This window comes from Panthera pardus, unplaced genomic scaffold (assembly GCF_024362965.1).
Source record: "Panthera pardus isolate Hobbes unplaced genomic scaffold, ASM2436296v1 HiC_scaffold_2, whole genome shotgun sequence".
Lineage (NCBI taxonomy): Eukaryota > Metazoa > Chordata > Mammalia > Carnivora > Felidae > Panthera > Panthera pardus.
This window is the reverse complement of record NW_026526765.1, coordinates 121,746,420-121,761,744: the sequence shown is the minus strand read 5'-3', so window position 1 is coordinate 121,761,744 and position 15,325 is coordinate 121,746,420. Positions and strand designations below refer to the sequence as shown.

Here is a 15,325-nt window from a genome sequence, read left to right as displayed (position 1 = left end):
ACACCACCAATATGTAGAAATGCAATCATATGCTCCTCTAATAACCAACCCAAACAGGCAAGTTAGTTGACCCTATCTGCTTCTAGTGAGCAATGGGAACTATAGGTGTGGTTTGAGTGGGTATGACATAGACTACTCATTTCACCCAAATATATGTTATCCCCTTATTTTTTTTTTTTTACTAATAGACCTCTCATTTTTTAGTTGCTCATGTGGATATGTGGGCTATAAATTATATTTCCCAACTTCTGCTGTGATTGGAAGTGGTCTTGTACCAAAGTTATGGCCACTGAGACATGACTACAAGTGCCATGGAATATTTCATGGAAGTAGTCTTTAAAAATGAAGACAAAGCCTTCCCTTTCTCCTACTTATTGGTCTTAATGGAGCTATAAAGGGTGGATATTAGACAGCGGTCTTGAACTGTAAAGTGAAGGCCATGATTTGAAGGTGATAAAACAACAAGATGGAAAGTGACTATCCCAGATAGCACTGAATGCATTTCAAGCCACTATCCTTTTATAAGAGAAAATAAAATTATATTTTGGAGAAGCCATTGTTGTTATGGTTTCTTCTATAATATCAGAGGTTGAAATTATAGAGAACATATTTATATATAGAAATTACCTAGAACATAATTCTTGCTGTTATAGTAAGCTTCTTTAACAAAATGATATTTAAGATAACCAAAGAAGGAACAGAGAAAGTTATGAGGTTTACATGCATGTCTTACAAAGAAAACAGCTCAAGATTTAAGAAAAATAATTTTTAAAAATGAATTGATTATAGGAATAAAAGTAAATTAATTAAGTAGAATAACCACAGAAGATTTCACCAATAAAACATAAGTCTATTTCTTTGAAAAATTCAAGGGTATTTTGAGTTAAATTGGTGGGTTGGACATATACCTTTAATTTGGCTTCCTCTAAATATGCACTAACATGAAAGTAAAGAGATATTTTCAAAAATATAAACTTATAATAATGGAAAGAACAAGGTAGAGGACAACAGGGAAAAATATTAGTAGGTGGAAAGTAAATGAATGACTTAGTGGAATGACAAACCAACTACCAAATCCTGAAGTGTGAAAAGCTGAGAACCAATCCTGTTGAGGCTGCAGGATTTTCAGAAGCATCAGAGCCATCAGCCCTACATACTATGGAAATGATGATAGCATGCCAAATATGGAGGGTCACATTAAAATTGCGTGAAAAGTGGTTAAATCTACAGCAGATAACTTTTCCCCAATGTAGTCAATGAGCAACCTCTTTCTCTGATCCTAGCATTAATTCTAGAATTTTGATTTCTCATCACCACAAAAAAGGAGAGTCATTATATTAGAGGTTCCACTGGCAAAGTTGAGAGCAGGGGTCATATGGGTAGTAGAAATAAATGACCATCTAAACATTGTATGCTGACGGATTGTTAAAATGCAATGAGAGTCATTGGGACCAATTACAGATGTTTCCGTTCTCAGACACATGGCAGAATTTTAATTGTGTTTCTTCTTTAAATTACATGTGGCCAATAAATGTGAGAATAAATGATATATGTTACTTCTGGGCTAAGGCTTTCAGAGACTGCATATGGTTTAACACATTTACTTTCTCCAATACAGTGATCCTGAAAGCATAGGTAGAGATGGAGTCTCCAGAAGCCTGGATCCCTGGCTGAGCACCATGAGGACTCCATGCTGAACTGTATAGGATATATAGTGTGAGAAATGAATCAACCTTCATTGTGTTAAGCCTCTGAGATTTGGAAGGGTTGTTTGATATTGAAGCATTACCTATCATATTCTGAGTGATGCAGATATCCACTCGTCTTCCTCCATCAGTCCTTTACCTTTTCAACTTATACCTTTTCCTTTTGAGTAGGAGATTTTATAGAGTTGAAGAATCTAACCAGTCCAAGTGGCAAAGACCTATTCCGACTGACACTAGGGTTTCCCCAACCACAAGTGCTTCCAGTTCACCTTAGAGCACACATCAAAATGGACAAGCCCTGCCAACATGCTTAGAGCTAGCACTGAACTCCTTAGGCTACCAAACTAAGTTAAGAACAGACACCTGAATGATACCCCTGAAGAAAGCTTCTAAAAAGAAAAACTGAAACAAAAACCAGGCAAAGAGGAAAAAAGGTAAATTGGACAAAATAAAGATTTCAGAGATGAAAACTTGAAAAAAAACCCTAAAATTAATATGATCAGATAAGTTGTTGCATCTATGAAATAAGCACAAAAAGAGGACTCTCTTGAAAAATTCCTTAAGGGGCGCCTGGGTGGCTCAGTCGGTTAAGCCTCCGACTTCAGCTCAGGTCAGGTCTCGTGGTCCGTGAGTTCGAGCCCCGCCTCGGGCTCTGGGCTGATGGCTCAGAGCCTGGAGCCTGCTTCCCATTCTGTGTCTCCCTCTCTCTCTGCCCCACCCCTGTTCATGCTCTGTCTCTCTCTGTCTCAAAAATAAATAAACGTTAAAAAAAATTAAAAAAAAAGAAAAATTCCTTAAAAACAGAGCTCTTGTAAAATATGAACATAATAAATGAAAATCTCAATAGAAGAGCTTGAAGGTAAGGTTGAGAAAGTATTCCAGGAGATATTACAAAAGTATTTTAAAATGGCAAAAAGGTGAGAAAAAAATAAGGAAATTAGAGATCATACCAGAGGTCCAACATCTTATTTGTAGTAATTGAGAGAGACAGAGAGAGGAGAGAGAGAGAGAGAAAAAAATAACATTACCCATGAAATAATTCCAGAAAATTTCTAAAAGCTGTAGAAAATTAGTTCCCTAGTAGAAAGCGCTTACCAATTGTCAATGCATGAACTTAAACCCAAACCAAGACACATCAGTGTTTAATTTGAAAATAGCACAATGATGAAATACTCCAAGAAGTAAAAATACAGGTTATATAGAAACTATAAAATAAGATTTCCTTTAGACTTCTTAGCAAGCACATTGATTTTAGGAAGCTCACTAACAAAATATTTTAAAATTCTGAAGAAAAATATTTCCAACCTCAAACTCTATCATCAAATTTCCAATCAAGTTTGAGGGCAGACTAAAGATATTTTAATACCCTCAAGGTCACAACAAAATGTAACTCTCATACATTCTTCTCTGGAGACTACTGGAATATATCTATTAAAATGATAGAGTAATCCAAGAGAGGAAGTCAGAATAAAAAGAGAAGAGAATATTGAAAAAAAGAAATGAAATGAATCTTCAAATGATGTTCAAGGATAATCCCAGGATGACAACTGTGTCTCAAGTGCAAACTAGTCCAATTTGGAGCTGTGTAACTCAAGAGACAGGCATTTTGGAGGATATCATCATCAAGTCCCCTGACATCTTTTCAGATGAAACTATTATAGGATGAATCTATTAAAGCATGGAGTAAACCAAAAAAAGAGGAAGAAATAAAATCCTAAAATAGGAAATCCAACGAGAATAAAAGACAAAGAGAACTCCAAGAATGACAGCAAAGGAAAGTTCCAGGATGATAGCAATGCAGCAGATGTAGAAAACAAACACTCAATTTAAAGAAAATTGGTATCTCGGGAGATATGGGAATGACCATGTGGAAATTCTACTGAGAGGCAATTGGAAGTATGGGAAGAACACGTGATAAATAATAAAGAAAATCAAGTAAATGAAAAAGCAAGGCAATTATTAACTTCAAGAAAACAGTGAAAAAGAAAATATAATTAGTACACAACCATGTTTGAAATAGTACTACAACTAAAGGAGGCATGAAAGGGCCTTGAGTGTACAAGAGCTAAACCTAATCCAATATAATAAGGAGTCAATTGATAATGCCTAAAATTAATAAAAATACAGCAGAATACAGAATAAGGCAGAAGAGAAAACTAAAGGAGTTTAAAATGACTGCCTATTGGGAAGGGATCTAGGAAAGTAAGGAAACAAAGGCGGACAAAGATTTTATTCTAAACCACTTAGTACTATTTGATTTTGAACCAAGGGTCACATATTTTGAAAAAAGAACCGCATTTTAAAAGATCAGCAAAATAGAGATCTTACAAGTCTCCCCAAGAATAAAAAGGAGATAAAAAATTAAACATTACTAATAAGAACAAGGCTATAACCAAAGATAAAAAATACAATGAATTTTGCAAATCCAGATAAAATGACTAGTTTTTAAAATTAAATACAAATTACTTTAAAACCAAACAAAACCTGGACAGATAGATAACCAAAAGTGAAATGGAAAAGATAGTCATAGATTTACCACCAGCAAAGCCACCAAACCCCCAATCCATTAAAAAATTGGAGAAAGGTTTAAGATTTACTTCTGGTGGGAAGCCAGAGTTGAATATCCTGTTCCCAGATTAAGGAAAACAACAAATTTACTTTTCTACATATTCAGACTATCAGAGGGGTAAACAATGTAGGCCCTTACTAACATTACTGTGACCATTTAAGGTAAATGGTAATAAAACCGCAAAGACACTTGGCCGGGGGGTGGGGGGGGGGGTGGGGGGGGGGCGGGGGGGGGGCGGGGAAGCTACTCCTGTTGCAGTTCCTTTAATCCGCCATCTTTTTGTTCTATTCTTGAAAGTGGGAATAACATCCACAAAACGCAAGGTGGCGCTGCAGGCTTAAAAAGAGGGGGAAATATTCGCACAAAGGATGTTACAGACTCCAGTTTTCAGAGGAAAGCTGGCCAGACAAAAGTAGAAGAAAGGAAACCGTGGTGTTGGAGTTGGGGAAAAGTAGGACCCCTCCCCACAAACATACCAACTCATTTCTAAGGATTCGGTTTCTGCCATTTCTGAGAACTGCTTGAGGCCGAGTGAACGTGGTTTCGAAAGATTGTTTAAACGAAGAATGGAGGCCAGAGTGATGATGCCTGAAGTGCAGAAAAGGCAAGTGTTTTTTCTTTGTGTATTTCTGGGAATGTCTTGGGCTGGCACAGAACCGCTTCGGTATTTTGTGGCGGAGGAAACGGAGAGAGAGACCTTTCTGGCCAACCTAGCAAATGATCTGGGGTTGGGGGTGGGGGAACTGTCAGCTCGGGGATCTAGAGTCATTTCAGATGAGAACATACGATTTTTACTATTCAAGCCGCTTACTGGTGATTTACTTCTAAATGAGAAATTAGACCGAGAGGAACTGTGTGGGCCCAGAGAGCCGTGTGTGCTACCTTTCCAGTTGTTACTTGAAAAGCCTTTTCAGATTTTCCGTGCTGAACTATGGGTCAGAGACATCAACGATCATTCTCCAGTATTTCTAGATAGAGAGACTACCTTGAAAATATTAGAAAGTACCACTCCAGGGGCAACATTTCTCCTAGAAAGTGCACAGGATTCAGATGTTGGAATCAACAACCTGAGAAACTACACGATCAGCTCCAATGCCTATTTCCATATTAATGTCCGTGATAGTGGGGAGGGGAATGTTTATCCTGAATTGGTCCTGGATGCAGTGCTGGATCGTGAAAAGGTTTCTGAGCTCAATTTAACCCTCACAGCCTTGGATGGCGGGTCTCCGCCCAGATCCGGGACTGCCCTCATACGCATCCTGGTTTTGGACATAAATGACAACATCCCTGAATTTGTACAGTCCCTCTACAAGGTGCAGGTGCCTGAAGACAGCCCTGTTGGCTCCCTGGTTGTCGCTGTGTCAGCTAGAGATTTAGATACCGGAACTAATGGAGAAATAGTCTATGCATTTTTTTATGCCACTGAAGTAATTCTCAAAACATTTCGAATCAATTCAACATCTGGCAAGCTTTATCTTAAAGCCGAATTGAACTACGAGGCAATACAAACTTATACATTAACTATTCAGGCCAAAGATGGTGGAGGGCTTTCTGGAAAATGTACAGTGGTGGTCCATGTAACAGATATAAATGATAATCCACCGGAACTGCTTATGTCATCACTTACTAGCCCAATTGCAGAAAACTCACCTGAGACAGTAGTAGCTGTTTTTAGGATTAGAGACAGAGATTCAGGGAACAATGCAAAGATGGTGTGCTCCATCCAAGACCATCTCCCCTTCGTCCTGAAGCCTTCAGTACAGAATTTCTACACCCTGGTAACAGAGAGACCCCTGGACAGAGAGAGCCAGGCCGAGTACAACATCACCATCACCGTCACCGACTTAGGGACCCCCAGGCTGAAAACGCAGCACAACATAACCGTGACGGTCTCCGACGTCAACGACAACGCCCCCGCCTTCAGCCAAACCACCTACACCCTGCGCGTCCGCGAGAACAACAGCCCCGCCCTGCACATCGGCAGCGTGAGCGCCACGGACAGGGACTCGGGCGCCAACGCCCAGGTCACCTACTCGCTGCTGCCGCCCGCGGACCCGCAGCTGCCCCTGGCCTCCCTGGTGTCCATCAACGCGGACAACGGGCAGCTGTTCGCGCTCAGGTCCCTGGATTACGAGGCGCTGCAGGCGTTCGAGTTCGGCGTGCGCGCGGCCGACCGCGGCTCGCCCGCGCTCAGCAGCCAGGCGCGGGTGCGCGTGCTGGTGCTGGACGACAACGACAACGCGCCCTTCGTGCTGTACCCGCCGCAGAACGGCTCTGCGCCCTGCACCGAGCTGGTGCCCAGGGCGGCCGAGGCGGGCTACCTGGTGACCAAGGTGGTGGCGGTGGACGGCGACTCGGGCCAGAACGCCTGGCTGTCGTACCAGCTGCTCAAGGCCACGGAGCCCGGGCTGTTCGGCGTGTGGGCGCACAACGGCGAGGTGCGCACGGCCCGGCTGCTGAGCGAGCGCGACGCCGTCAAGCACAGGCTGGTGGTGCTGGTCAAGGACAATGGCGAGCCGCCGCGCTCGGCCAGCGTCACGCTGCACGTGCTGCTGGTGGACGGCTTCTCGCAGCCCTACCTGCCGCTCCCGGAGGTGGCGGCGGCCGAGGCGCGGGCCGACCCGCTCACCGTCTACTTGGTCGTGGCCTTGGCGTCCGTGTCGTCGCTCTTCCTGTTCTCGGTGCTGGTGTTCGTGGCGGTGCGGCTGTGCAGGCGGAGCCGGGCGGCGTCTGCGGGTCGCTGCTCGGGGCCCGAGGGCCACTTTCCGGGCCACCTGGTGGACGTCAGCGGCGCGGGGACGCTGTCCCAGAGCTACCAGTACGAGGTGTGTCTTCGGGGAGGCTCGGGGACCAGTGAGTTCAAGTTCCTCAAGCCCATTATCCCTAATCTGCAGTTTCAAAGTACAAGAAGGGAAGTGGAAGAATATCCCTCATTTCAGAATGATTTGGGTTTCTGATAAGGGATGGAACATAAATGTCCATATTGTGTCTGTAAATATTTTTCTATTATGAAATTCGTCCTGAGTTACCTGTAGAGGAGTGCTTTAATATTATTTAAAGTCAGGGTAAATTTCTTTACAGAGAAACGGATCCAGCTTTAGCCCTAGGAAACTTCCACAAAGCATGTAATGTATATGTGTTATATTTTATCTCAAACAATTGTGCATTTTTTGCAGCCTATTACATGATTAATCTTGTTTATGATGTTTTAAGTTGGTTTTGTCTTTAAAATTTTGCTACTCTTATTTTCTGAGTTGGAGTGTTGTAGTATACCTACTCTTAGTTTTAGAAGTATAGATAGTATCTTTTAAAGCTTTTTAAAAAACGCTTACTATGCATCATACACAATTTTAACACTTTTAACATTAGAAGTAAATCTGTAAGGTGTTTTAGAAATGAGCAAATAGATATTCATAGAGGCCCAGCGAGTTCACTAGGGTCAGCAACTAATAAATGGTAGAGCTGAGCATCTCTCCTAGATCTGTCTGACTCTGGGATCTTGCTATGATGCTATACTGCTTTCTGTCATTAGATATCACCTGGCAAGTTTCTCCTAATTAAGGAGAAGAAATCTTCTCAGGTTAGTATTCCTGTTGAGTGTTTTCTACGTTTGGAAATAATAATGTGTGTAGTGGTCTGTGGTTATATGTTCTCACATACCAATAAGCCAGCTTTTCTGGATCAATTATTCAACTATTATTATTAGAGCTGTGATCTGACCAAAGCTTAAGTTAAAAAATATTGAAGGATCCATTTGTGCTTTCTCCTTGTTATCTGAACATATGACCTTCATGTCACAGAAAACTTAATGACCCTGAATAGAAATAATACATCAGTTTGATTGCTTCATTAGTTTATTTTTCCTCACATTGCAATAACTTTTCTACAGTGGTCCCTACCTACTTTTAAAACACATTTTCCTTCCTTAATTTTAAAGTTAATTTTTAAAACTTCCTATTCAATATATTGCAGTGATGAATCAGGGAAATATAAGAAAAAGAATAGTTTTAAATATGTCATATTAAAGAAACAAATTGTCATTAAATTGCTTAGAGATTCTGGAAAGTTAATGAGAAGTTTTGCTTGCTATAATAATCTGCCACTGCTTTTTCTTTAACAACTATTCAGATAATTTCTACATAGCTGTATTCTGAATGTATTATATGCTAAGTGCTGGTAGCTCTTAAAATAGTACTGCTACTATGAATTACTAATGGGATATAGTCTAAGGGCAAAAGAAAAACCCCTCATGGCAGTAAAATCCTAAATTGTTTTCATGGTGTCAGGGTAAAATTACCCTTTTTCCAACAAATCAATGAAATGGAAAAAGGGAGGAGGGAATTCTACACAATGAAAGAAATTAAGACACATACCAAGCAAATATAATGCTTGGTGGGTCTTGATTCAAACAACCATAACAACTGAAAGAATTAGAGAAATTTGAATCTAAGTGGATATTAAATAATGCTAACCTAACTTCTTAGGTGTGGGGATGGCATTATAGTTGTTTTATTTTTTTAAGTATTAAAAGTTGGAGATCTATAATGAAGTATTTATGGGTGAAAACTTAGTTTGGGATTGGAAAATGATGGGCAGATAGAGTGAGCAATAATGGCAAAATATTGAGAACTGTTGAAGCTAGTGATGAGTACCTGGAGATTCATCATACAGTTCTTCCTTATGGGGTTTGAAATTTTTCATAATAAAAAGTTTTTACAATTGACACTGTAAGAAGGGAAGTTAATGAAATTAGGACATCCATCTGAGATGTGGAATCACCACTGCAGTTACAGATTATATCTCTCTTAGATAAACTCTCCAGCCTTTCCTTGTTTCATCATTTGAGATGATAATTTCTGAGTAATCCTGCTCATGCATTCTTCTACCACATGAATCTTGGGTGTTTTCAAGTCACAGCAATGGACTCATGTAAACTCTGCTAACTGATGGCATCAAATTACATGCTGTGTGTGTGTGTGTGTGTGTGTGTGTGTGTGTGTGTGTGTGTAAAGTTAATCTCTCTCTGTCTCAGTATCTTCATCTGTAAAGTGAGGAAACTCAAGGCAGCCCTATGAGGTATACACTATTACTATCTCCACCCTACAGGTGAGAAAACTGGGAGAGGTTAAATAATTTGTCCAAGTTTCATAGCTAGCAGTTTCCATAGTTCTTGGCAATAAAAATATGTAACTCTGAAAGTTTTCTATATGACTCCAATTGTGTGTGTGTATGTATATGTATGTGTGTGTGTGTGTATATATACATAATACATATACTATATACTATATATATATGAGTTTAATTTTGAGAGGGAGCACAAGCAGGATAGGGGCAGAGAGAGGTGGGGGCAGAGCATCTGAAGCAGGCTCTGTGCTGACAGCAGTGAGCCGAAAGTGGGGCTCTAACTCACAAACCACAAGATCATGACTTGAAGTCAGACGCTCAACCAATGAGCCACTCAGGCACCCCTCCAGTTGTATATTTTAATTGTATATGTTTTCTTCTTAGCCAGGCTGTTACATAAATATTTTCTTTTTGCTCCAAATTCACTTAGCGTTATTGAAAGTAGAAAGTCCTTACTAGTGTTATTTCTCTTTTTTGGCTCTCAGACAGTTGTCTGCACCGTAAAGTCCAGGGATAGTAAAGGTAAGACTCAGTACAGTACATACAGGCAAGAGTTGGGAATACTGCATCATTTTTCATCCCAAAAAATGTAAGATCCTTTGAGGACGCCTGGTGGCGCTGCAGGATAAGACGGTACAGACCAGCACCGCAGCTGCAGCACCATTAACAGGCAAAAAAACTAAGCAACAGAACCTGGAAGCCCACGGGAAGCTTGGATGCCACTGGAGGAGGACTGTGTCCTTTGATAAGGACCACTCACTGGAATATTTCTGAGGTATCCTGTGACAGAGCCACAGTCTCGGATACTGAAGTCGTTACAGTTCAGCAGAACCACCCTGGAGGGAGGCTTTACCAGACAACAACAATGGAGGCCAGTGGGAAGTTCATTTGCAGACAAAGGCAAGTCGTTTTATTCTTTGTCCTCTTGGGCTTATCTCAGGCGGGTATAGAACCTAGGCGCTATTCTGTGGTGGAGGAAACCGAGGGGAGCTCCTTTGTAACCAATTTAGCAAAGGATCTAGGTCTGGGTCAGAGGGAACTCTCCAAGCGTGGGGCAAGGGTTATTTCCAAAGGAAACAAACTACATTTGAAGCTGGATCAGGAGACTGGAGATTTGTTGCTAAATGAGAAACTGGACCGGGAGGAATTGTGCGGTCACACAGACCCCTGTGTGCTGCGTTTCCAGGTGTTGCTAGAAAATCCCTTACAGTTTTTTCAAGCTGAGCTACAAGTAATAGACATAAATGACCATTCCCCAGTATTCGTAGACAGAGATATGTTGCTAAAAATATCAGAGAGCAGTCCACCTGGAACTACATTTCCACTGAAGAACGCTCAGGATGTGGACGTAGGCCGAAATAATATTGAGACCTATATAATCAGTCCCAACTCTTATTTTCGCGTCCTCACCCGCAAGAGCAGTGATGGCAGCAGATATCCTGAGTTGGTGCTGGATAAAGCGCTAGATCGAGAGCAGGAACCTGAGCTCAGGTTAACCCTTACAGCTCAGGATGGCGGCTCTCCACCCAGGTCTGGCATCGCTCAGATCAACATTGAAGTCGTGGACATCAATGATAACGCCCCTGAATTTGAGCAGTCTCTCTATAGGGTGAAAATTCCTGAGGACAGTCCAATAGGCTTCCTGATTGTCACAGTCTCTGCTACGGATGCAGACATAGGAGTCAACGGAGAGATTTCCTATTCACTTTTCCAGGCTTCTGAAGAGATTTGCAAAACCTTTGAAATCAATTCCATGACAGGAGAAATTCGACTTAAAAAACAACTTGATTTTGAAAGAATACAGTTCTATGAAGTCAATATTGAGGCCAGAGATTCTGGCAGCTTTTCTGGAAAATGCACCGTCCTGACTCAAGTCTTGGATGTGAACGACAATGCCCCAGAAATCACCATGTCTGCATTTACTAGACACATACCTGAGAACTCGCCTGAGGCTATGGTTGCAGTTCTCAGTGTTTCAGACCTTGATTCGGAAGAAAATGGGAAAATAAATTGCACAATTCAGGACGATCTACCCTTTCTCCTGAAATCTTCCTTAGAAAATTTTTACACCCTGGTAACAGAGAGACCCCTGGACAGAGAGAGCCAGGCCGAGTACAACATCACCATCACCGTCACCGACTTAGGGACCCCCAGGCTGAAAACGCAGCACAACATAACCGTGACGGTCTCCGACGTCAACGACAACGCCCCCGCCTTCAGCCAAACCACCTACACCCTGCGCGTCCGCGAGAACAACAGCCCCGCCCTGCACATCGGCAGCGTGAGCGCCACGGACAGGGACTCGGGCGCCAACGCCCAGGTCACCTACTCGCTGCTGCCGCCCGCGGACCCGCAGCTGCCCCTGGCCTCCCTGGTGTCCATCAACGCGGACAACGGGCAGCTGTTCGCGCTCAGGTCCCTGGATTACGAGGCGCTGCAGGCGTTCGAGTTCGGCGTGCGCGCGGCCGACCGCGGCTCGCCCGCGCTCAGCAGCCAGGCGCGGGTGCGCGTGCTGGTGCTGGACGACAACGACAACGCGCCCTTCGTGCTGTACCCGCCGCAGAACGGCTCTGCGCCCTGCACCGAGCTGGTGCCCAGGGCGGCCGAGGCGGGCTACCTGGTGACCAAGGTGGTGGCGGTGGACGGCGACTCGGGCCAGAACGCCTGGCTGTCGTACCAGCTGCTCAAGGCCACGGAGCCCGGGCTGTTCGGCGTGTGGGCGCACAACGGCGAGGTGCGCACGGCCCGGCTGCTGAGCGAGCGCGACGCCGTCAAGCACAGGCTGGTGGTGCTGGTCAAGGACAATGGCGAGCCGCCGCGCTCGGCCAGCGTCACGCTGCACGTGCTGCTGGTGGACGGCTTCTCGCAGCCCTACCTGCCGCTCCCGGAGGTGGCGGCGGCCGAGGCGCGGGCCGACCCGCTCACCGTCTACTTGGTCGTGGCCTTGGCGTCCGTGTCGTCGCTCTTCCTGTTCTCGGTGCTGGTGTTCGTGGCGGTGCGGCTGTGCAGGCGGAGCCGGGCGGCGTCTGCGGGTCGCTGCTCGGGGCCCGAGGGCCACTTTCCGGGCCACCTGGTGGACGTCAGCGGCGCGGGGACGCTGTCCCAGAGCTACCAGTACGAGGTGTGTCTTCGGGGAGGTTCGGGGACCAGTGAGTTCAAGTTCCTCAAGCCAAATGTGCCCAATTTCCAGGGCCACTCCCCTGGGCCAGAAATAGAAGAAAACGCCAACTTTAGGAATGACTTTGGTTTTAGTATTCAGTGATTGTATTGTTTTTCATATTCCAGATATTTAAAATTGGTAAGTTCAAGATATAGCTTTCCTGGCCACCCGTTAAGACTTTTTAAATCACACTAAATTTGCCTGCAAAATACTTTATATTACCCCTTTGTTATAAAGAATAGTCTTTTTTTCATCACTATGAGATGACTGGTCTTAAATTTTGCCCTCAAAATATTGGTGAGGTCATTAGTTGTACAAATTGTTGCTGTGGAATAGTTTAGGAATGGATTAGGATGGGGCACCTGGGTAGCCCGGGTGAGCGTCCCAACTTCCCCTCAGGTCATGATCTCACTGCTCCAGAGTTGGAGCCCAGAATAGGGCTGGATGCTGTGGGAGCCCTATTCGGATCCTCTGTCTCCTTCTCTTTCTGCCCCTCCCCCTCAAAAAGGAATAAACATTTTTTAAATAGAGCTTGAAAAAAGAAATGGATTAGGAAAAAACAGTGGAAAGTTAATTTTATACAATCAATTGTATTCCCTTTTCTTGTTTTAAATCATTAGATAAATAAAAGCAGTAATACACTAACACATGAAGTATGCCTGGTGGAGAAGGAAATAACTGGTACAGTGAGAATCTGGCTCTTGCTTTATTCTGCTCTCATAGCTCTTTTTTAATTTACTTAGAGGATGTGTGCACACATGCATGCGAAGGAGGGGCAGAGAGAGGGCAGAAAAGAGAGAATCCCAAGCAGACTCTGCGCAGTCAGGGAAGCTGCTCTCATAGCTCTTAACTCTGATATTGTTTTCTCTTAAATGTTATACTAACTGTGCTTCCTTTCATTCATATAGTAGTGTTAATTTTAATGTAATTATTTTAATTGTTTTCTATTAAGTTTCATTGCTGTTAACTGGAGAAAAAATAGCTACATTGTGTTCACCCAGTGACATAAGATAGCATAGTAGTGAAATGGACTTTTTCTATTTGAGAAACATTGAGCATGGATGACAGAAAATGCAGTGGCCAGCAAATATCCATTTATTTTTTTCTTCCTTAGTGACAGACCACAAATTACATGTAGAGCATTAGCAAATTTAGTGAAAAAAAAAATACTTTTTCCCTCCTTGGCAGCTGGAATGGAGCATTTCACTAGGTTATTGCCAATGGAATGTATATACAGATGTTGTAGGAGATTTCCAAGAAGGCTATTTAAAGGGAGAGGTACCTTTTTGTTCTTCTCTAACTGCTTTTTATGGCTTGGAATGTGTAAGTAATAGCTGAAACATAATTAGCCATGTTGGACCATAGAACAACACTTAGAATGGAAATAATGTACAAAGACAGTCAGTGTAGAATAAACTTAAAAGAAATGAGGGTCCCTTGTAACTATGGAGTCATCATATCACCCCTGGAGTGCCTACTTCTGAATTTCTTTTTTTACTTGAGAGATAAAAGAACTTCTATCTCATTTCAGCCACCATCATTTTAGTTTTTGTGCTACCTCCAGTGGAATCGAATCCTAAGGCTTTAACAGTAAGATTTTTTTAAACTAAAATGTTATGTAAGACAGTAAAATGCACAGATCTTAAGTGTATAGTTTGATATAACTGATCTTTTAAAGCTCTTATTCATGATTTCTAATTTAGTTCAAAGTAGGGTATGGAAAAAAAAATAGTAGACTAGAATGCTTTACATTCATTATCTTTTTAGTCCTCTGCCAAACTCTAAGGTCTGAATAAGGGACTTAGAAAAAATGTATGTAATAAAGTGAACTTTAACTTTCTAAGTCACATATGAGAAAACTGAAGCTTAGAAAGGTTAGTAACTTGCTAGCAATTATAAAGTAATAAAAGGAGAAATTTGAATATCTGTCTGTTTTAACTGAATACTCCAGTTCTTAATCCATGTGTTATAATGGCAGGCATTAACTGGTAGCATTGTCTTCCTAACTAAGGAAAGTGAAATCCATCTATTCCATAAACTGAACCTTATGTAGAAATGTAGCTTTTAGTCTACAGTTTGTACTTGTTTCTTTACTATAGACTAAAATACTGCTCTGGACCAGTAGATCCAAAGTTCTTATAGAAGCACTGACCTACTATCTGGGTGAGACACCACAGTTAATCTTCATTGGGAGTAATACAGCCTGATCATTTTCCTGTACCGTCTCAACATATCACATTGATTATTGCAGTAATGAATGCCCTGAATAAGGAATAAAGTTACCTTATGGTTATGTTTCTTGAGTTTCTTGTACTTAGCCCTTCAGTCTGTTTTCTGTCAGTCCTAATATAAAATTTTTATTTTCCTTAGAAAGTTGAAATTCACTTTATTATTTACATTTTTTTCTAAGTCCCTTATGCAGATTAAATACACTGTATTTATTTTAGCACACTATTATTTGAAAGCAATTGATATTCTAGTATTAATTTTATTTTTTAAAGCTTATTTTTTTATTTTGAGAGAGGGAGAATGAGCATGGGAGAGGGGCAGAGGGAGAGAGAGAGAGAGAGAGAGAGAGGGAGACAGAGGATGGGAAACAGGCTCTGTGCTGACAGCAGAGAGCCAGATGGGGGGCTTGAACTCATGATTGCAAGATCATGACCTGAGCTGAAGTCAGATGCTTAACCAACTGAGCCACCCAGGTGCTCCTCATATTCTAGCATTAATTTTAAATGAAATAACTAATTTCAGAGAAGTATAGGCAAT

The 15,325-nt window shown here is 42.2% G+C and overlaps 2 protein-coding genes across 2 annotated transcripts; both read left to right on the top strand.

The window, feature by feature from the left end:
* Window positions 1-4,588: 4,588 nt before the first annotated feature.
* On the top strand, window positions 4,589-9,473 carry PCDHB7 (protocadherin beta 7). The gene has a single exon (XM_019424454.2). It carries the CDS (start codon window positions 4,842-4,844, stop codon window positions 7,230-7,232), a length of 2,391 nt encoding a protein of 796 aa, XP_019279999.2. The 5' UTR covers window positions 4,589-4,841; the 3' UTR covers window positions 7,233-9,473.
* Window positions 9,474-9,598: 125 nt separating this feature from the next.
* On the top strand, window positions 9,599-15,197 carry LOC109252194 (protocadherin beta-8-like). Its single transcript, XM_053907408.1, has one exon. It carries the CDS (start codon window positions 10,265-10,267, stop codon window positions 12,659-12,661), a length of 2,397 nt encoding a protein of 798 aa, XP_053763383.1. The 5' UTR covers window positions 9,599-10,264; the 3' UTR covers window positions 12,662-15,197.
* The last annotated feature ends 128 nt before the right edge of the window (window positions 15,198-15,325 follow it).